The sequence below is a fragment of the Engraulis encrasicolus genome, chromosome 20 (genome assembly GCF_034702125.1).
Source record: "Engraulis encrasicolus isolate BLACKSEA-1 chromosome 20, IST_EnEncr_1.0, whole genome shotgun sequence".
Lineage (NCBI taxonomy): Eukaryota > Metazoa > Chordata > Actinopteri > Clupeiformes > Engraulidae > Engraulis > Engraulis encrasicolus.
In genome coordinates, this window is record NC_085876.1 from 20,378,712 (window position 1) to 20,401,903 (window position 23,192).

The 23,192-nt window shown below is 46.0% G+C and overlaps 2 protein-coding genes across 2 annotated transcripts; one reads left to right on the forward strand and one right to left on the reverse strand.

Moving 5' to 3' along the window:
* Positions 1-11,262, forward strand: LOC134436832 (uncharacterized). Its single transcript, XM_063186183.1, has 2 exons — positions 1-261; positions 10,840-11,262. The coding sequence occupies exons 1-2, from the start codon at positions 1-3 to the stop codon at positions 11,260-11,262; spliced, it is 684 nt and encodes a 227-aa protein (XP_063042253.1).
* Positions 11,263-17,735: 6,473 nt separating this feature from the next.
* si:ch211-153f2.3 (uncharacterized) lies at positions 17,736-22,484 on the reverse strand. The gene is made up of 3 exons (XM_063184825.1): positions 22,309-22,484; positions 21,572-21,967; positions 17,736-18,349 (listed from the first exon to the last, which is right to left on the reverse strand). The coding sequence occupies exons 2-3, from the start codon at positions 21,857-21,859 to the stop codon at positions 18,041-18,043; spliced, it is 597 nt and encodes a 198-aa protein (XP_063040895.1). The 5' UTR covers positions 21,860-21,967; positions 22,309-22,484; the 3' UTR covers positions 17,736-18,040.
* Between the last annotated feature and the right edge of the window lie 708 nt (positions 22,485-23,192).

The following is a 23,192-nucleotide window of genomic DNA, read 5'->3' on the forward strand; positions in this document are numbered from 1 at the left end:
ATGGAAGCGGTCTTGACAAGGCTGAGAGATTTCTCCTGCAGGGAGGCTACCTTTGACACCTGTGAGCCTACGGCGGCCATGGCCCTACCTGTGCCTTTGCCTCGTCGCCGGGACATGGACACGGACAGCAGCGCTAACGGCTCTCGTCTGGTGACAGAGGAGCCCAGAGGGGGCAGCGGTGACCGTCTGCCACCCATGGGGACACCCCCCACCCACCGGCTAGACATCGAGTCGGCCTTGGCCTGGTTACGGAAGGAGCTGGTAAGACCACCCATGTAGATGCTACACGGCACTAACGTCGCTGTTAACCCTTTGAGGAGTAAGGAATTTCTAAAGGTTCTTCTAGAATTTTACTGGAACACTCTACAGCTCCCATAGACGTCTGTGTTAAAAATCTCGCAAAGTCATTATGACATCATAATGAGAACTCAAAATTTGGGCAAAATTCCAATCACATATTTGTGATGGTACTCCTCAAAGGAACGCTTCAAATGTGGACAGTGTGCTGGAGCTTTCTTGCCTCTAATGTTTGGTGACCCAGGGGTTCCCTTCCCAGGTAGCAAGCACAGTCGACCCAATTTTGGCTGAATGTCGGCACTGTCTGCTGAGTGTCGGCTCGGCTGGAACGCTGGTTACCGTGACTCAGCCAACACTTCATAGAACACTGAAAATAGCTGTCACTTCATGCAGTAACTGAGCCAACACTCGGCCGACACTGAAAATAACTGTCGGCATACGGTAATAGGGCCATTGTTGGGCCGCGGACAAAGCCAGAATTGGGCCAACTGTCAGCACTCGCAAAAAAAAATATCGGGCCAACAATGGGCAAGATAAACTTTGCTACCTGGGTTCTGACTCAATTCTACACAAAAGACACTACAAACTTTAAAAAATATGCAATGTTAATTCAACACAAGTATTCAAGTGTTGCAACACTGCATTTTTTTTACTCCTGTCTCCTGTACCTTCCACCTGTTTAACTTGTGAAATGTTGTGGAATGTTGGCCTACTACAGACATGAAAAATAAGATTAAGATTTGCATTAGTGCAGTATTTGTGCAAACAAATGCATAGTGTATTTGTTACCAGCTACCTTATGTTTAAACCTTTTTAAGAAATGATTTTCCTGTGGAGCTTTAATAGTCTATTATAACATATGATGTTACATTAAAGGAGTGAACGTGTGTTTTTGTTTGTCCCAGTGAGACATGTATATGTGTGAGATACAGTATGTTCATATGTGCATGGGTGAATATTTTGTTGTCTATTTAACACAGCCCAATGTTGTTTCCAGTCTTAGTCCAGAGCAGTATGGTATCTGATATTGATGCAGATTTCAATAGGCAATAGAAAAAACCCCACAAGAATTCCTGTTATTGCTTTCTGTCGTGAGGAGCTGGAAGTGTTTGTGCTGGCCAGTGAGTCAAAGATCAAACTAACCAACGGAATAATATTGAACCAAGTCACAACGCTTCATACTTATCTGCACAAGTCACCAGTGAGATAACACGAAAATTGAGGTGGGGATACCTTGAGACAGTTAAACAGAGAATGACGCTATGTGCTGATTGATAAAGATATCTCTCTGCACCCAGATATCTCACACTTGTTTTCTCAACCTCTGATGTGCAAATTATTGATTATGTTTAGCATGGTTTAGCCTTTTTGTCATGGTGATGAGAAACCATACATAGAAATGGAGGCAAAGATAAACGTGTCCGTGTGTGTGTGTGTGTGTGTGTGTGTGCGCGTGCAACCACAACTGCTTTCAGGGGGTATAATAAACAAGCTATTGCGAGACCAATAACTTTTTTTACTTTGCGACTCCTGTCTGCGTTTTTGTCAGCTTCCCGACACATTGACCTAAAGGCACGTAATGCATGTCACAGCTACACAGTAGAGATTGGTTTTCCCGCCCACGCAGCATTCGTTACAAGTTCCCATTAGAAATTTGAGTGACCGTGATGGTTCTTTATCGTCCTCTCTTAAACCTTGCCATCTTAGCCATTTTATTTCTATCTTGTCATGAACTACTGTTGAAGTCGACTTTCAATGAGATTGTATTTCTTTAAAAAAAAATATTGAGCAGTTCTTTTTATTTTCCTTGGTTATTGTGTGCTGTGGAATGCTGTGTCACAATGACAATGGGAGTTGGAGTTTCCCAATGGGCTTTCACTTTCACTGTCTTTCACTTATTCTCATTGTCCGGACTTATGCTAGAGCTTTGTGTATGCACAGGCCAGAAAAATACAACTTTTGAGTGACTAAAGCTCATAGGTGGTGTGTAGTTGATGAATTTTAAGTGGGTCTGAATTCCCTTCATGCAGACACAAATATGCAAAAGCCTTTCTTCTTGTGGTGTTTTTCCTTTTTTTCTCTTTTGCACACACACACACACACACACACACACACGCATGCACGCGCGCGCACACACACACACACACACACACACACACACACACACACACACACACACACACACACACACACACACACACACACACACACACACACACACACACACACACACGCACACGCACACGCACACAGGGAGGAGGAGATGAAGGGTGCGTTTGGTTTGTTCCGTGGTACTTACCGATGGTTGTCCAGGGAAGTCCAGCTCGAGACAAAAGCACATCACACAAAATTTACATACACACAGCTATTGTAATCTCCTCAACTGTAAAACAGGCTTGGTCCTTTAAAAAAAGAGACTTGAATTCTTTTCTCCCTCCTGGATTTGATGCATACTAATTGGAATCTGAAATAAAGAGGGGGAGTTCATAGGCGTGTACAGATAGGGATGTGGTGGTGCTAAAGCACCTGCCCCTTTGCCCCCCTGGACATAAGGGGGCCCTTTTTGAAAGTTATTTTATGTTGCTTGTTTGTCTCCACAGTAGTCTTTGTTGACATGATCATGTAGAAATGCTTGGCGATTGAAAGTGAGTAGCAATAATGCCTCGATACACTCCTTATATAATTGTCTTGTCAAGTCAAGTCAAGTCAAGTGTACTTAATTGTCAAATATCTATGTAACAGGGTTAGCACAGAAGTCTGGAATTGTGCTTTCTTCAATGTGCAGTTAAAACTAAACTAAACATAAAAGACATATAGTAAAAGACATTGACAAAAATCAACCACCCACACACACACACACACACACACACACACACACACACACACACACACACACACACACACACACACACACACACACACACACACACACAGACACACACACACACGCACACGCACACGCACACGCACACGCACACACACACACACACACACACACACACACACACACAGTGCAGTCTATAAGGCAGCCAGAAGTTCCCAGCATCATTTCCCCCAGCACCTGCCCCCTAAAATGTCTGTGCTGCACGCCACGCCAGTAGCAGAGTTTCAGATCTACCTTCATTGCCATTTTTACACTAACAGTCCTCCGCCTTGCCTCAGAGAGACTCACTCCACTCAGTACAGCGCGTTCTCTTTTTATTCAGGATATTATATTCTTACAAAAGAGGCAATTAGACTGCCTCAGCTGCAGTAAAAAGGGAAGAATGTAAAGGGAAAAAAAGTTTTGCATATGAATGAGGCTTTCCGACCGCCTGACAATGGTTTGGCTGGGCCCAGGACAAAGTTGTCTGAAAGGGCCCCCCAGCCCAACACATGCAATGTAAATGAGGACCCGATTTTGGGCCCCCTCTCTCCCTTGGCCCGGGACAACTGTCCAGTCTGGCCCCGCCGGCACCCCTGGAGCACTGTCCTGGTCCGTTAAAAAGATTGGGGGGTTGTTAACTGTAAACAGATTAATCTTTTGTTTTCTTTGTTGTTTTTTGTTTTTCTGCACCTGTCTTGTTGTCTCATTGCTCACAGATGTTATGGTGTGTCCTTGTGCATTCAGCTGTTGTATGTTTTTGTCTGTATTCACATGCACATTCACATTTAATATGCAATAGCCAGATTAAGCACAGTACTCATCCTCACTTGTCTAGTTCATATACAATCACCATGTTTGTTCGGTAGATTCACAGTAGTGACCACATAATTCAACACACATGAGCAGGCCTACTTTGGAACCACACAGCATCTAGAGGATGTTAATTCCACTCTCAAAGTATTGAACTGATAGCCTACTTTTGCAGTTTGCATTACACAATTGCATTTTTAGATGCGTCCCAGCATCTCTATAAGAGGGTCTGTCTGTCCGTCCGTCCGTCCGTCCGCCTTCAATTGTGTCTGAAACGCATTCCTTCAATTGTTCCTTCCTGTGGCCACAAGGCGGCAGACTTGCCATTTTGGACCGGAGCGAATGCGTGCAAGCATAGCCTTTCTATACTAAACCGGATGCTAACGTTGGCGAAAAGTAGCCTAGCCACAGGCTAACTGACAAACGTGAGGCCAACAACTCAGCCGATCGTGATGTACGCCACAAATAGACCAATCGACCTCATATTTAGACACTACAATGTTGATTTCTGCCTTCGATTTTCATCAGTTAAGAAATCTAGCGTCGGATTAACACATTATTAAGGTAGTAAAGCGAGTTGCCGCCATGTTTGTTTTCCAGAATCACCCGGGTAGAGAGCTCACGTGCAGCATTCTGGGTAATTGAGTTTCAATTCACCTAAAGGGTGAACCCATAAGCGCATGATTCACGCAAACGGTTTTATTTATTTATTTGTTATTTGTCGATGTTTAGATTCTTTCCCACATGCACATAATGCTGAAATGGCGTGATACTAAAGGTTGTTAGGCCTAATAAATGTCTGGTAATTTGTAATGTAGCTTACTTCATCTAGGCTATGTGAAATTTCAAATCATAGCCTATGGTTCTTTTCCAAATCCAAGAATGATGACAAGCTTATTATACCCTAAACTGCAAAAAATAAAGCCATGTCTCGCCATTTTGCTGCCTTGCTGCCTGCCACAATATTTGGAGTGTCCATGATGACCAATAAACAAAAAGTACATCCTCGGGGGGCGTTGACAGAGGAGGCCAGGGGGGCGTTTGGGGGGAAAATGGCATAGTTGGAACTGGCATAGAGGGACGCATCTGTTGTCCGCCTGTCGGCCTTGTTTTACTCTGTGTGTGTGTGTGGGGCCATGTAGGTCTTTGGCTCCACTCCATTGTGTTATGGAGTGTTGGGCGGTAAAGCATTACAAAAGTAATGAATTACTGTAATGCATTACTTTTTGCTGTAATGCAGTACTGTAAGACATTACAGGGCAAAAATCTCAAATATTTACTTAGTTACAATGCTAAATAACTTAAGTTAAACAAACAATGCATTACAATGCCCTGGACTTTAGTGATATTCAGTGAGGTGGGTCAGAAAGAAGCTACTCCTGAACCTGGGCGTTTTTAGTATGCAATCGGCCAAAAACACCTTCTGGATGGGAGGTGAAATAGTCATGACCCATGAGCTTGATTTACACTGTAATAAATTATCAGATGCATATTTAGGCTGACAGTTCTTTTAGTGCAAGTAACTAAAGTAATGCAAAAGTAGTATAATGCCTTACAATTTAGTAATATTGTAGTGTTAGGGATTATTTTGACAGTAACATGTAATCAGTAATCAGTGTTGGGAGGTAATGCATTACAAAAGTAATTCATTACTGTGATGCATTACTTTTTGCTGTAATGCAGTAATGTAAGGCATTACATGGCAACAAATCTGTAATTGTAAAAAATGGTGCAAGTATGACACACAAAAAGGACTGTATAATAGGGCTGGTCCAGGAATACAGTAAGCTACACAGGTTGTCTGGCCAGAACAAAAATGGGTCTCCCCAAGAAGTCACACACACACAAGTTTGAAGGCCTTGAACCATGAACCGTGAAACCGTGGTTTATCTCTCATGGACGCACGGAAACAAAGAGTACATATGGACGCTGGGATCCTGAGACGTCCAGAGAATAGAGGGAGATGGATACCAAGCTAGAGTCCCTGTGAGCTGATGGTCTGAAGAGTGACCTGTCTTGCAGCCCCTATGCACAGCTGCACAGCAGGGTGCCGAGCCAGGGGGTGTTCCCAGTAGGCCAGGACCTACCTCTGGAGCCGGAAGGTCTGGTTGCTGGGCCAATCACTGCCTACCCACATGCTTGGTGCATGATGGAAAAGTACCAGGTCTGTAGGTCAGTGAAAGGGTCTGTAAGTCAGTAGCAGGGGGAGCAGTAGAAGGTGGGAAGGGGGGGGGAGTGCAGCATCTCTCTCACAAACAACGGGGGATGGGCTGAGTGTTGAGGTGTGAGAGTGACCAGAGAGAGGAGAAAGGGCCTAAACTGTCAGTCACTGTGGCCAGGAGGCACAATTCTGAACAGCCGCCCCCAACTTTGTGGAACAAAGTTGAAATATGATGTTGTGGTGGAAGTTGGGTACCGAAGAGATGTCGATGGTATGCTGATGGTTCAGACGACAGACAGTGCTTGGTCAGGTCAGAGACCCAGTCTGTGCTGTCACCTACCAACAGCTCCTGGCATGACTGCGGTTGGTGGGTGATGAGTGGAACCAGGAGTCCAGTGTCTAGGCCGCCCCATCTGCCCACGGTGACTGGGCCGACGAGGCTCCGATGCTGGAGTGAAGTGATGCTGCTGATGCTGCTTCCCTTCCACACGGCTGTGTGGAACTGCTGACTTGACGCGAAGGCGTGATGACTGTCTCTGGATGGCGGCACTGATGGTGGCCGCCCCGTGACGGGCTCTGATGGGTGTGCGCTGTGGCCCCTTCATGCCACCGGAGGTGCTGACCTGACGCACAACCTGAGATGAGGATGGACGGTGAAGCTGACACAGAGGGAGGCGCCAGTTGGGGCTGTCAGCTGGGCTGCTGGCAGAACTGACTGCCTGACGGGTGTGGGCCTCTGGTCGCTGTGATCGATGACTGCTAGCCGCTGCCTGTGCCAGCCTGACTGAGGTGCTGTGCTGGCGTTTGGCAGAATGCTGACGGCTAGCAGGTGCCTGTGCTCCTATGCACAGGCTGGAGGAAGTGGAGGAGTGGTGCTGAACGGCCTTGGCAGGGCCTTGAAGTGTCCATCCAAGCCGCGACTTCAGTGCTATAGGTGCACCTGTGGGACCTACGTGCACTGGCTGGATGGGCATGAGGAGGTCTGGGTAGTCCGAGCCGATGAGGAGGAGTGGCTGGACTTGTGTGAATGTCTGAAGAGGCAGACCTCTGAGGTGACTGTAGGTCCTTTTCAGAGCCTCAACAGGATGTGATTGAGGGGACAGTCTGAGTTCTGGCGAAGTGAAGGCCCGCTGGATCTTGTATCTCTTCTCTGGGTGGCTGGCTGATGACACAGAGAAGGATACAGACCTCCCAGGCACTGTTCTGACGTCCTGGCGGATGGTGTGGAGGGCCAGGTCCTCACTCGGTCCCTGCAAGCCGAGCTGCTGCGCTGCTTGGTGAAGGAGCATGGTGCGCTCAGAGCCGTCGTCGAGGATGGCGTATGCTCCATCCTCTTGCCCCGGTGATGCAGGTGCACCTTCACCATCTTCAGCAGCACGCTACTGCCTCTCCTCGCTGGGTCCAGGTAGTAGGTGGCGGGCTGGATGGCTGAAGACGGGGCAGCTGGCTCTGGCTTGTTGTAGTAGTTGACCTCGTGCAGGATCTCCAGGTGCCGGCGGTCGCACTTCGCGCAACGTGCCTTGAGGTAGCACTGGGCTGCCTGGTGGCCGCGTCCACACCTCCAGCACTTATTGCCGGCCTTCACCCACTCTGCACACAGTTCAAGGGACATTTTCTTAAATGCAGTGCACTGGTTGAAATAGTGCTCCTTGCTGTTGCAGAATGGGCAGAACTTCTTGGGCTGTTCTTTCCTCTGAGGTGGAGCTGGAGCTGGATTTGATGGGGGGTCTACCAGCAGGACTGTGGTAGGCTGCATGGCTGACGTCTGCTTCCCTCCGGTGCTCCGCTGCGGGTCCGGCTGGGTTGCTGCTGCAGCTGCCACTTGCGGCGGGTCGATGGTGTCGTCCATCTGCACACTGACTTCATGCTCCAGCCAGTCAGCGAAGTCCCGTAGCGTGGGGACAGGCACACGGGCAGGGTCAATGTGCCGCTGGAAAGCAGTGCGCAGCTCATGCGGCAGCTTGGGCAGCAGGCGTGAGACGTGGGAGCCGGTCTGTAGCTCCAGTTGCTCCTGAGTCCCCATCTTGTCCAGCATCCCCACCAACGACTGGACCTTCAGGGCGAAGTGACGGAAGCCTCTTTGGTCACCACTCTCGACGGGGGGCTCAGCCAGTAGCAGGTTGATCTGCCTGAGTGCCAACTTGCGGGGCTGGCCGAAGAGCTTGGTGAGGGCTGCCATGGTGTCTGTGTATGGAGAGCCACTGTGACAGTATGCGTCTGCTACCAGGACAGCTTCCTCAAACTTCAGGTGGTCCAGCAACACCTGGTACTTGAAGCGTTCCGTCGCGTCAGATGGCAAGACGTTGTCCAGCGCCAGCTGCATTCGGTGAAACTGCCGCGGGTCGTCCTCGGTGAAGAGTGGGATCTTCATCTTGGGGCCGCGGTAGGTAGTCTCCTGATGGGGCAGAGACTGCAGCCGGCGTGGAACTGGTGGCAGGACGAACTGGTCCGGGACTCTCCCACCCTGGTCTGCTGCAGCTGAAGAGCGCCGTGGACTGTATGGCGCCGCATACTGTGGTGTGTCCACTGAGGAGGAGGATGAGAAGGCCAGCTGACCCCGTGTCCGGTTCATGCTCCTCATACGCTCTGTCAGTTCAGCAACCAGTGGTGATGTGTGACGAGGAGCTACTCGTGGGCGTGAGGTAGACGTCACTGCATCTGCTGCAGTGGTGGCGACGTGTGGCCGAGGCAGAGGTGGCTGGTCTTGGACCTGTGGCTCTGGCTCTGCCACGGCGGGTGGCACTCACTAGATGCGCAGGGCTGTGTCGTCTGTCCTGCTGCAGGGTTTGTGAGGTGAGTGGTCCACTAGGTGAGTGGGCTCCCGGTGTGGCTGCAGGCGCCTGACGGTCTCTGGCTGGTGAGCGTGTTGGAGTGGAGTGGTACTGCTGCATCAGGAACTGCACATCCCTCTGCAGCTGCCGACTCTCCTCCCTCATCTGCCGGTTCTCTTCACGCATCTGCCTGCAGTCCTCCCTCACCTCCTGCCTGATGTGCAGGTTGTCCTCTCGCAGCTGTCTGTTGTCCTCACGCAGCTCCCGATGAATCTGCACATTCTCCTCTCGCAGCTGCTGGAGGGCGAGTAGAATGGCTGCTGACGCGTCTGTCTGGGTCTGTCCAGCAGGGGGCGTGTGTGTCACCTCCCGGGGCCTGCTGTCTCCCATGTGTGACTGGTCAGCAGTGTGTGTGGGTGAATCGGGACTGATACTTCTATTGGGGGATGCCATCTTAACTGTGTAGAATAATGTATCCGGCGAGGAGGACCTTGTAAAAAATGGTGCAAGTATGACACACAAAAAGGACTGTATAATAGGGCTGGTCCAGGAATACAGTAAGCTACACAGGTTGTCCGGCCAGAACAAAAATGGATATCCCCAAGAAGTCACACACACAAGATTGAAGGCCTTGAACCATGAGCCGTGGTTTATCTCTCATGGACGCACGGAAACAAAGAGTACATATGGACGCTGGGATCCTGAGACGTCCAGAGAATAGAGAGAGATGGATCCCAAGTTGACTGCTAGAGTCCCTGTGTGCTGATGGTCTGAAGAGTGACCTGTAGTGCATCCCCTATGCACAGCTGCACAGCAGGGTGCCGAGCCAGGGGGTGTTCCCAGTAGGCCAGGACCTACCTCTGGAGCCGGAAGGTCTGGTTGCTGGGCCAATCACTGCCTACCCACATGCTTGGTGCATGATGGAAAAGTACCAGGTCTGTAGGTCAGTGAAAGGGTCTGTAAGTCAGTAGCAGGGGGAGCAGTAGAAGGTGTGGAGGAGGGGGGGGGGGTGCAGCATCTCTCTCACAAACAACGGGGGATGGGCTGAATGTTGAGGTGTGAGAGTGACCAGAGAGAGGAGAAAGGGCCTAAACTGTCAGTCACTGTGGCCAGGAGGCACAATTCTGAACAGTAATATTTACTTAGTTACAATGCTAAATAAATAACTCAAGTTACAATTGCATTACAATGACCTGGATTTTAGTGGTATTCAGTGTGGTGGGTCAGAAAGAATCTATTCCTGAACCTGGTAGTTTTTAGTCTGTATGCTGCCAAAAACACCTCCTGGATGGGAGGTGAAAAGTCATGACTCATGAGCTTGATTAACACTGTAATAAATGGCCAGTTCCATATTTAGGCCTACAGTTCTTTTGGCGAAAGTAACTAAAGTAATGCGTAGTTTAATGCCTTACATTTTAAAGTAATATTGTAGTGTAAGGGATTCTTTTGAAAAGACAGTAATATGTAATCAGTAGCATTACAGTTTTTGAGTAACTTGCCCAACACTGGTGTTATGTGTCTGAACAGATTGGAATGCAGTAGCGAGATGAAGTCCACATCCTCACTTTTCTAGTTTCAGAAATACACTCATCATACGTTTGCAGATTCCCAGTAGTGACTTATTTTTTTGTATCTTGGGAGCTGTTTCCACGTAGCAGGATATTTTTTATATGTGCATATTTTTTTCTCCTGGTTACATTGGTTTTGGCCTTTTGTTTCCACGTAGCAGATATTTAAAATCCAGATATAAAAAAGCAGGCTTTCAAAATATCCTATTTAAGGGGGTGAAACGCATTTGTTACAATGGAGGATTTATTTTTATCCACATGTTGCGTTTACACCTAAACAGGACAAAAAAAACACCCTGCTAAAAAAATATCCTGCTACGTTGAAACAGCACCTTATGTGTTTTTTGTGTTTTTCTGTGTTGACAGATTGAGATGCGCTCCCAGGACCAAGTGCTCATCCGGCAGCTGATGGATCTCCACGAGGGCATCCAGGAGCTGAAACTTGATTATGCAGAGGCCGAGTTGGATCTAGAGGACGAAGACGAGGAGGAAGAGGAGGAGGATGGGGAGCCAGCAGGCTGGGAGTCCGACGACAGTGATGCTGGGACCAACAGCAGCAGCAATAGCCCCTCCACCACCACTAGTAGCAGTAGTGAGCTGCAGCTGGGCTCTGGGGAGCTGGTCAGCTACTCCCCGTCCCCCCCATCAGCCACCTCCTCCCGCCTGCTCCTCCCTGGCCTGTCTCCCTCTCGCCACCCTCCTCCTTCCCACTGCTCCTACCCCTACTACTCACCGCTAGGGTACCGACCAAAGCACCTCCTCTGCAGCAGACGCTCCTCTCTGCCCTAAGTGCTTGTTCCTCCACCACACTCCATAAATTACATTACATTACATTACATTACATTACATTACATTACATTGCACTTAGCTGACGCTTTCATTTTATTCAAAGCGACTTACAGTTATTATTTTTCAGGGTATTGGTTGCAGGCCCTGGAGCAATGTGGGGTTAGGTGCCTTGCTCAAGGGCACTTCAGCCATGGATGGAGATGTAGGGAGAGGTCAGGGGGGATTCGAACCTGCAACCCTTAGATTGAAAGACCAACTCTCTGTTCAAGAGAGGTCAATCCTGGTTTTGGAAAGTCAGACCCGACCCTGCCAAAATCTTACTTCACAGTCTATTTCTCAGTGTTAATTCAACCCAGAGAGTATGACCAAGACTATGGGTGTTGACCTAAACTCTATCATGTGTTGAATTAACACTTCAAAATGTGCTGCGATCTGACTATGCATTTAACACTGGTTATCTCCTGAACATTCACATGACATTCATCAATGATTTGCATCCTTAGTTAAGCAAATTAACTGGATTAGAAATGGATAACATGTGGCAAGGACGTCTTTACTGAATGAATCCAGAATTATGGTTCAAAAATGAGAACAAATTCTCTGACTAAGGCACTCCAATTAAAAGAAGGCACTCATGCCGCTACGCGCGGGCCTTGTTTTTAATATGTCCATGTAGGACTTGTCAAATTAATAAAGACATTTTAATTGGAGTGCCTTAGTCAGATAACTTTTTCTCATTTTTTAACCTGGATTCACAATACCTTGGACTAAAGAGCACCCAAACCCAAGAAACCAACAAACTATCTGGATAAGAGCACGCGATACTCTACAAACTTTAAGAATCCAGAATGATAACAGACTGCCTGTACGGTATCATCAGTGCCATTTAAATCAATGCTAATTAGTTTTTACGTTTTGGTTGAAACCACCAGAGCGGTCTCTCCTTCAAACTAGAGAGAGACCTCTCCCTCTTCCAAAGGTGTTTATACATGGTTTGCATTCCAATATGTGACCTTGCATCCTCCACTTGTGCTTGTGGCCTCATACCAGGAAGTAATATGTTATGATGACATCACTGACAACAGCATAGTTCAATATCTTGCAAAAGCTCAATTGTAAAGTAATTTTCTGATTTGCAAACTGGACCGTGAATGAGGAATAGTTCCCCCAAAATTATTTTGGCTAGGCTGACAGCGGGGAAACTTAATTGTTTCTTTCACGGAGGAGGGGTCAGGAGGCGGGGCGAGGCCACAAGCACAAGTGGAGGATGCAAGGCCACATATTGGAATGCACACATGGTATCACAGTGTTTATAAACATGATGTTATGAGGAGGGGCAAGACACTGGCAGCCAGCCACGTCAGCTAATTTTTTGATCGACAGCGGCTTCCAACATGGTTGAGTTGTGCGCAGCTAGGTTGGCGCAGCCAGCAGGGAAAAAAATTAAAACCCATGTATAGAGGTCATCCATGGACGGGTGCAAAAGCCTGTAACAAGTTGATGAATCACTGAAACGAAACAAATGGAAACATTTCCAGGCTGAAAAATGTTTTTGTGGTGCTTCAAGGCACATCTCAGAGGGGGATGACATGGTGACCATGAGTCTATACTACAAAGCTGGTTCAGGAGTATTTTACTTTATAGGCCCCATGACACTAGCCATTCCAAACATGCAGTTTGTTTACAATGTTTGACATGATGGAATGTTCTTTATTTTTTTCTGACTAAAGGCTGCAGAAATCTGCCAACATTGCCTTCAACTTGTGAATATGAACATGTTGTAATTTGCATGAATGTGGAATTAGGAGTGAGAGAGGGAACGCAGTTGTGCAATATACTGTACGTATAAGTCACACGCAGTCTCAATGTATTTGTTTGTAAATATAGGACAACCTCAGCAAAGAGGGCAAGCCAGAAGAATATAGGCTATATAAACCATTTCATTTCTAACACATGCTGCTGTGCCGAATTACATAACTCTTTCATTGTGAGACAATAACAAATTCATTTCACGCCCCAGTGCCTCCTTATGTAACCAAGATCCATACATTGTACAGTGACATTCCATTAACCGTGACCACTGACTCGCGCACATAATGGGAGGGGGGGGGCATATTTGGAAGGGGGGGGCATATTTGGAAGGGGCAGGGGGTGACCTTTTAATTGCACCATGCTTTGTGTTCTGTGACAAAACACCACATTGTCTGGAGTAGAATCAAGACTCAAGACAGAATCTCAGCCGTCTGTATAGTACAGTGAAGGGCCTCTGGAACGGATGTTTAAAATGATGCTGATTGTGGGGGTTTATAGAGATGGGCCTGTTGCATCAGTATCATGTTACCTTATCCACATGCACGCACAGACACATGGACACACACACACACACGCACGCACGCACGCACGCACCCACGCACACATTCATGCACTCATACACACACACACACACGCACGCACGCACGCATGCACACACACACACACACACACACACACACACACACACACACACACACACACACACACACACACACACACACACACGCCCACACACACCCCTCATGTGACGCAAAGTACATGGAGACACTGATGGACGGGAAGGGAAAAAAAGACATTATCCAGAAGAGAGTCCGGTGTAAGAATAAAGCCATGTCAGATCTGTGTCTGCTGAAAGGCTTTCTCTCTCCTTTGACAAGGACATTGTGCTGTGTCCGCTAAAGAGTTAATCCATTATGCAGAATGACAACCCTGCTTTCAGTCGGCAGTGTTGCCAGATTGGGCAGTTACCGGCCCAATTGGGCTGCTTGGGATAGCCGTCTGCGGGTAAAAACAGGAAAAAATGGCCATTTGGGGTTTTTTCTGCAGTTTTATGCCCAAAGAAACCAATGCAATTTGTTGAATTTGGGCGGAATTTAGTGGCTCCAGGCGGATTTCGACCACCTTTTGGGCAGGATTTGATGAGACACATCTGGCAACACTGTCAGTCGGTGGTGGGAAACGTTTCCAAAGACAGGTGGACAATGCTGTTCACAGCCACTGGTTAAACAGAGGGAAACTGATGCGCAAAGCAAACATTTGTGAGCAATAAATCATCCTAAAACCCGCTTTGTCTGTTTCTTTTGTCTCGGTTTATTTACAAGGTGGCCGGCAAATCCAATTTTGACATGCCTGTTTGAATCAGAACACCTAGATACCATTTGTGTTGTTTAAAAAAAAAAAAAAAAAAAAGTCAGACACTAAACATGTCCTGAATCAACCCCTTTGCGCAGAGTTTATGTTATAACCTCACTCTCACCAATATTGTAATGAGCAAGTCTCAATCTTTTACTTAAAGGTGCACCGTGTAATATTTTTAGTTGTTTATTTCCAGAATTCACACTGTCCATTCACAAGTGTTACCTTTTTAACAAATATACCACAAGTAAATTCTGAGTACTCACCAGTGTTAATTTCGTCAACCACGACGATGACGAAAATATTTCGTCAACGCCCCTTTTTCCCTTGACGATGACGAGACGATGACGCACTAAAAATTGCCTCAAGCAAATCAAAATATGACGAAAATAAAAAAATATTTTCGTCAAGGAGACTAAGACGAGACGAAATTTACAAGTCATGGACGAATGGACATTAAAAATATATAATTATTTATAAATAATTTGTAATTTGTAATTGTAATATAGGCCTAAGTGTCTTGAACTTCATAGCTGATTGCGCGCTCACGCTGTGTTGCCTCGCTTGTATCTGCTGGCAGCCAATGCATGGCGCGGCTCAGTCAGTAGTTCTGTAGCCTAGTAGTTCAGTGAGTCCATTTAAGTTGAGTTTAGGTCCTAAAACATTCCCAGAGAGAAAGAGAAAAAAATAGCCGACGTTGAGAGAAGTGTTCATTTTGAAACATGTTCAACAACCCTCTTATCCATGACTAAGACATGTGTTTCTGCAGTAGGTAATGACAGTCGCGCCAATCCTCCTATGATACTGTCATTCTAAACCTCCTCGAGCTTCCACTATTCTCCTTTTCACTTAGGCTGTCTTAGCCCGGGCGTTCGTTGTCTGTTCTTTTTTGTAATGTTTGCTATATTTGTTGTTTAACCATATGAGTAGGCAGCAAGCAAATCATGAAGGTCGGATTTGTGAATTAATTTAAATCAGTCAGCGCGGGAGCGCGCGCCAGCAGGGGGAAAGTTGGCCTGTCTAAAGTAACAGAGGCACGGCTACTGTAGTCTAGTTTTGAAAAGAATCAATGGATGGGCGATCGCTAAGGAGTTTTAAACTGTTGAGATTTGAAACTTGTTCTCGTCGAGAGCAACGCTAAAAGACCCAAGGAAGTCGACAGCCTTTCCGTGCGTCTTCAGCGTCTTCCTAAGTTCCAAAAACTCTTTCCAGGTCATGCTTATCGAGCCTCGACACCCCCGACAAACAAAACAACATTAGTGTTTAAATATTTGTATGTGCATGTCCTTTCTATCGTCCAGTCTGCATACCCCTGTCTAACTATTTTTCCTGGGACTTTTGCAGGGCATACGAAGTGGGCTCGCGCAATCTATTTAAGCCTATTCCACACATGCCGCACGAGTCATTATCGTTCTCTGCTCGCATTGCCAATTGAAAACAAAAAAACGCTAACTTGCATAGTCTAACATCAGCAGTATTTTATCTGACTCGTGGCCATCGGGAAGCCACTATCAGGGAGACTTCTTGAACTTCATGCAGACTTGGGATGTTCGGTCTTCCCACTGCCGGCAATCTGCAGGCTTTAAGTCCCGCGGTCAGGGGAAGAAGAGCATGTAGCTTCCTCCGTGAGCAAACTAAAAATGAAATATAGCCTAATATGCGGCAGCTTCTAATGCACGAGAGAGAGAGAGAGAGAGAGAGAGAGAGAGAGAGAGAGAGAGAGAGAGAGAGAGAGAGAGAGAGAGAGAGAGAGCGCGGCCTGCACCTGGATGTGTGTGTGTGTGTGTGTGTGTGTGTGTGTGTGATGCTCTTTTGCTCTATGATGTTGAAATTACTGATTTGGGTTTTGGTGGAAAATGACCCAGTAACAAGGTGAATATTTGCTGCAATACTTTGTGAAATAACAATAGCCATTGTAGGTTATTTATTTTACACAATATTGACTAAAATGACTAAAAATTGAAATGTTGACTAAAATTTGAAATGTTGACTAAAATGACTAAAATGACTAAAATTTGACTATGACTAAAATTGATTTTCGTCATTTTGACTAAGACTAAGACTAAATTGGGAAGGCAATGACTAAAATATGACTAAGACTAAAATTGATTTTCGTCATTGTGACTAAGACTAAGACTAAATCAAAAAAAGCTGACGAAATTAACACTGGTACTCACTATGACTGGGAAAATTGCGCTTTTCTTACATGAAAAGGGGTATCATCTCCATGGTCCGCCATTTTGAATTGAAATGGGCATTTTTAGCTGCAAAACTTTGCAGTCCTTTGGTCATACTAATAAATATTGGTTTATTATTTATTAATACTCATGAACAGATCAAATATGGCAATTTGGCATTTGGCAGCACAGTTCTAATGAGCAGCATAGTTGCAGTACCTACTCTGGCCACAATCTTACACGGCGCACCTAAAGGCTAAAAGTTATGATGTAGTTGAGACTTTTCAGCAACGAGAGAGCGGGCGGCCTGCCAGTGGGCCCATCTGCACAAAGAAGCACTGTTCAATATAAAGGTGTTCAGGTCTTCAGAAAAAACACGTATTCAGGTTTTGTCTGCAGTATTTTCTTTATTCAAAGCACACACTGTAGACATTCAGTGACAAAACAGGCACCTGAGGGTATCCAGAATGAATGCTTTCTTCTGCACAACTGTCCACAGTTCAGCCATTACTGTAATGGAGGGGTGAATATATTGCCCCATAAAAGGATCTGAGGCAGTGGGACAATAAGGCTCCATACCCATGTGCCCTTTCAGTCATGCAGGCCTGGCCTGGGGGAGAAACAGGGCCCGGGCTCTTTTGGATTAAAGGGGCCCCTTATAATTTGTGGCGCACCCTATTGGGCCCCTATTTTAACAAATGTAAAAAAATAAAATATATGTATTATTTTTTACATTTCTGAAAAATAGGGGCCCACGAGGATGCGGGTCCCACCGAGAAATGCCTGTTATGCCAGATGGCCAGTCCAGTCCTGTAGTTGGGCAATAAGGTTCCATAGCCATGTGCCCTTTCAGTCATGCCCTGCCCTTCTGGCATTCTGATGCCCACATTCTTCCCGCTCACTTGATCTTCATTCGGGCACTGCCAAAAGGGCACTCTACGGTCACGCTGCCAAGGCACACATGCACATACACACACGCACACACACACGGACGCGCACACACTACGGTCACGCTGCCAAGGCACACACGCACACAGAAAAACACACATATGCACGCACGCACGCACACACACACAGAAACAGACACGTACATAAACACACACTCAGATAAAGAGACTCTCTCTCTCTCTCTCTCTCTCTCTCTCTCTCTCTCTCTCTCTCTCTCTCTCTCTCTCTCTCTCTCTCTCTCTCTCACACACACACACACACACACACACACACACACACACACACACACACACACACACACACACACACAAGGACACACTCTGGAAGTCGGTGACAAATCTCTCTCCATCTCTCGTATCTCTCGCTTTCTCTTTCTTCCATTCTTTTGAGTCCTCCTTTTCCCACATCTTTTCATCTAAATCTTCAGTCTCTTACTGCATTTCTACAGTCTCTTTCTCTATTTCACGTCTCGGTTCTCTGTTTTCTCAGAGAGCAGTGGCCTGGCCAGCAGGTGGGTGTGTCATCACCACCACTGTCAGTTCTGGCCGCTGCATCTGCAGTCGCGGTCGCGGTTCCCCCCGACTCTCTGGCGCCCCCTCTGCTGGTCCAGTGTCCACTGGTTCTGGATCCAGCAGGTCTGGCTCATCCGCTCCTGGTTCTGCTTCCAGGTGGTCTGGTTCTGGTGATTCTGGCGGCAGCATGTAAAAGCCACTGGACCTCCTGAGTCTCTGGATCTCGGTGTTGAGAGCCAGCAGGGTCTGGGCCAGCTGACGGTCCTGGGAGCGCATCTCCAGCTACAAGGGTCACGGGACATTACATTACATTACATTACATTACACTCAGGGCCGTAACCAGACATTTTGAAATACCGAGGTCAAATACTGCGTGCTCTACTGCATGCAGAATTTAGAATGCCTCAAAGACTTCAGTCAAACTCTCAAGGTTGTTTTCATTAATTACTGCCTTGAGAATAAATGGGGGAGGCGCATACAGACTGAATTTATCATTGTTGATCGTATATCGATTTTCATCATAGATAAATTTTACATTACTGAAAAAAAATACAGAGGACATGACCTCTGTGTCCTCAATAGTAGTCATGGCCATGATTACACTTAGCTGACGCTTTTTATCCAAAGCATATACAGCTATTACTTTTCAGGCTATTGGTTAGTTACAGTCCCTGGAGCAATGTGGGGCTAGGTGCCATGCTCAAGGGCACTTCTGCCATGGATGGAAGTGTAGGGAGAGGTGAGGGTGGGATTAGAACCTATAACCCCCAGATTGACAGACCAACTCCCTAAGCACTAGACCAGTGGTTCTTAACCTGGGGTGTGTGGGCACCCCCTGGGGGTGTGCCAGAGATTTTAAGGGGTGCGCGGAATTTTGTTTGTGTTGAGGTTGTGATTCTGCTAACATTATAATTAGGCCAAATCAAAATTAAGTGATTAAAAATGTGATCCCCATGTAAAGTCATTAAGGTATTGATTAATGTCTGAAGCAAGAATCATTGTAATTAATAATTGAAATAATTTTTAGTGTGTATACACGTGCAGAAGTTTGGGTTAGGGGTGCGCGGCTTGTCTTGGGCACAGGTAATGGACATGTGCACAAATCAACATGCCATTCCAGCCTGACCAGGGCCCAGTTTATTCCAGGGCTTAACTGAGACCAAAAAAAGGCCCGGGCAGTTATGTCTGCATGGTACGCCCTAAATCATGGGTGGGGAGCTTATGTGTGCGTTCCAATATGCGACCTTGTGTCCTCCACTTGTGACCTCACCCTGCCTCCTGGCCCAGCCTCCGTGGAGAAAACAATAAAGTTTCCCAGCTGTCAGCCAAGCCACAACTTTTGGGGGACTGTTCTTTATTCACTGTCCAATTCTCATATGAGAAAATTACTTTAATTTACTTTTTTTTTTTAGCTTTTGCGAGATATTGAAATACAATGCTGTTGTCAGTGATGTCATCATGACTTATTACTTCCTAGTACGAGGCCACAAGCACAAGTGGAGGACGCAAGGTCGCATATTGGAACGCACACTATGTCTCGAGGGCTGTTTACGGGCCTCAGGGCCATCTTATCCGGCCCCTAATATAATTTTAATGTTATGCAATTTCACATGAAATATGACATGTTTTGTAAAGCAATCTTAGAAATTGTATTTGCAATGTTATATTTTCAGAGGACCTGGTGAAGGCAGGGTCTGTTGTGAAGATAGCCGCCTTCAATATAGGCCTACAGTGCAGGCGGAAATCCTGGTTTGTATATGAAGAGCTCTTTTCCAAAACGCTATATACACCATTTTTGACTTTTTGCATTTTAATATTGGAAATGACTGTTAAGAGGTTCTATCATCTATGTGTGAATTCTCACCATTCAAATATTTTGAGAACATGCTTAAAAACCTCTATAAAAATGCATTTTGCAATGCATTTCAATGGAATGTCCATTACAAAAATGTCAATTTCCCAACATTCTATAAAATGGATATATCTCATTTTGGAAAAGAGCTCTTCATATAGTATCCTATAAAATTTGATGTGGCCCTCATAAGAAAATGGTTCCCCATCCCTGCTCTAAATTGTTTGGAAAATACCAAAAAATCCCAACAGCATCAGAACCTGAGGACTGTAGGCTCACCAGCAGATGTACCACATTTTTTTTTACCTTTCCAGGCATGACCAAAGTAGGCCTAAAACTTAACCCCTTAGCACAGAGCCTATGTTGTAACTTTACTGTCACCAAATTTAATGGCTATATCTTAATGCGTTACCTAAGGCTCTCGGTACTGTCATAGCAATGTTGTTTTGATGTAGTTGAGTATTTTCAGCAAATAGTGCTGACCTCCATCTACAGTAAAAGGCTATGCCTCTCTCACACATTTCATTTCTCTGCCAATCCAAAGTCAGATTTGCAATTCACAAAAGCCCGTCATCATTGTGTCATGTGTTAGTGACTTGTTAATGGCAGGACTGCTGAAAAAGTTCAAATGTTCAAAAATGGGCTGCATAGAACCAAAGTTCAAAATCCTTTCTCATGTCACAATAAAGACAGTTATAGCTCATGCATTACCCAATTACATAATAGGAAAGTTAGCAACATACTTTGTTGCTAAATTATCAAGTACAGCAGAGTATCACAAGAGGGCCTACTGCTCAACAGGTTCAGATTTATTGCAATAGCCTATGAACAAAAGTAAAGACAATTTGTATTAATGCATTATTATATACTATGTTGTGTAACACTTTATAATAATGTTCCTTAGTAGGAGACTCAGTAAATAATGAACTAATGATGAATAAAACATTAACAAATGTTTTTATTATTAACTAAGCTTTATTAATGCTTTATAAAATATCTACAAATGATACATTCAAGATTTACACACCTTATAACAGACTATTTTATTCATTTACAAGCAACTTGTAAATGTTTGATAAATATGAAATATTAACATAACATTTCCTAGTCATTTACAAGCATTTGTTTACATTTCCTAATCATTTACAAACGTTTGTTAATGTTTTGTTCATCAATAGTTAATTGTTTATTAAGTCTTTATAATGCTTTTTTGCATCCATTATTCTAAAGTGTTACCCTATGTTGTGTATATACCTTAAAGTCGATGGCAGAAGGGAGCAGGTTTCACCCAGAGTTCATTAATTACTTTGAGGGTGCTGGCCCAAATAAAAAACTTCAAATGTAAGAAAAAAAGGGACACACTTTGCATCAAGTGTATTTCATTTGCAAATAAAAGACACTTGATCAGTGGTGTAGTCTACTTTTTTGTGGTGGGTATACTGTATATTTAAGCATTTTTTGAAGTGGGTATACTGTATTCATTTGTGCTATTCTAAATAATGGATCAATCAATTTTAAGTGGGTATACTGAAATCCCTGAAATTTTGAAGTGGGTATACTGCGTATACCTGTGTTCCACGTAGACTCTACCACTGCACTTGATGCAAGGAGGGCACGTCCCCTTTCTTTTTCTGTACATATTTACAACTTACCAATTCAGATCGTATCCAAGAAATGGCTCCGTCGATTTTGGCCCGCCTCAGTTCCTCATTGGCCTGGATGTTCCTGCCAAAGCAGCAGGTGGTGGTGGAGGTGGAGGAGGAGGAAACACCTGAGCCCTCCTCCTCCTCCTCCTCCTCCGGGAGGCCCCTGTAGTGACGCTGCTGCTGTTCCCGCTCCCCGGTGCTCCTGAAGGCGTGCAGCAGTTTGTTCTTGATGTTCTCCAGGACCATGGTGGAGAGCATGTCCTCGCACTGCAGTGCCGCTGCCTCTGGATTCATGATGCTGGAGCGATCTGTCTGTCCTGTCCGTCGTGAGATCTGTCTCTCTCCGGGCCCAGAGTGAAGAAAAAGGAGTCGCACACAGGAGCTTGATGCAGTTCAGTGAAACTGTATTAAAAGCCGGAAATAAAGAGAGTCCAAAACAAAAAGTGGGATGCAAACGTTTCGGGTCTAGCCCATCATCAGTGTTCCCAAAATCCGGGCCCTGAATGACAGCTGTGCTGGTGGCTGGTGGCGGATCTATAGAGCTGTTGTCGAGTAGTCGGCCAGTGTAATGAATTAATATGTATGTGGATCTTGTATGTGGCTCATGTGGGTTGGTTGTCTGCAAGTTTTTTTCACGTTTCGTTGTCTTCTGACAACAAAATCTCCCGCCACTTACCGGTACTTCTTCCACATCAGATTAACAAAATCTCAAACTGAGGGAAAGAAAACATGAAAACCCTCACGTGAAATGTGTCCTTTTCTCCTCTTCTTTTATCCCGTCGCGAGGCATCTGTCTGCTCCACTTGTGGCGCCTCTCTCTTTCTTTCTGTCTCTATCTGTGTGCCTACGTAGCTCTTTCAGCCTAGCTGTCTCTTTCAGCCAAGCTGTCTTCGCATGCTCTTGAGGTCTGTGAGCTCTTCTTTTGCTTGCTCTCCCCTCGCCTTCCCCTGCCAACTACTGGGACCAACGTGTTTTGTCACTGTTACTATGGAGAGCTACCCCCCCCCCCCACACACACACACACACACACACACACACACACACACCCACACACACAACACCACTCCCTCCCTCCTACACCCCCGCCCCATCCCCGTCTCCTCTCCTTTCCCTCCTTCTTGTAACCCCAATAAGAATTGGTGGGAGATTGTGGACAAAGGCCATTGTTGCCTTCATAAAGACCTGAAAAGGCCTCTCGCCCTCCCCTCCCCTCCCTTCCCCTCCCCTCCATCCCGCCGACCCTCTATGGCTCAGCTCTTCTCATTCCCTTTCTCCATCAACCTCTCATTCACGTCACACTGCCCCATGCAATGGTTACTCTCATGCATCTCTCTCTCTCTCTCTCTCTCTCTCTCTCTCTCTCTCTCTCTCTCTCTCTCTCTCTCTCTCTCTCTCTCTCTCTGAAAAGTGGGCAGAGATGGGGCATTCATTTACATGTGTTGCACTTGCTGACATTGTGCACTGCAGGCATCATGTGGTGTGGAAGAGAAATACAGGAGTGACCTTTACAAACTGTATTTGGTGCCCCACTGCTGCTGCTAGGGTCTGGTCTGGTCATCACTCACGTTGACAGGAAGGAACACACAAATGGGAGGAAGAAAAACATTTGAAGTACACAATAAAAATG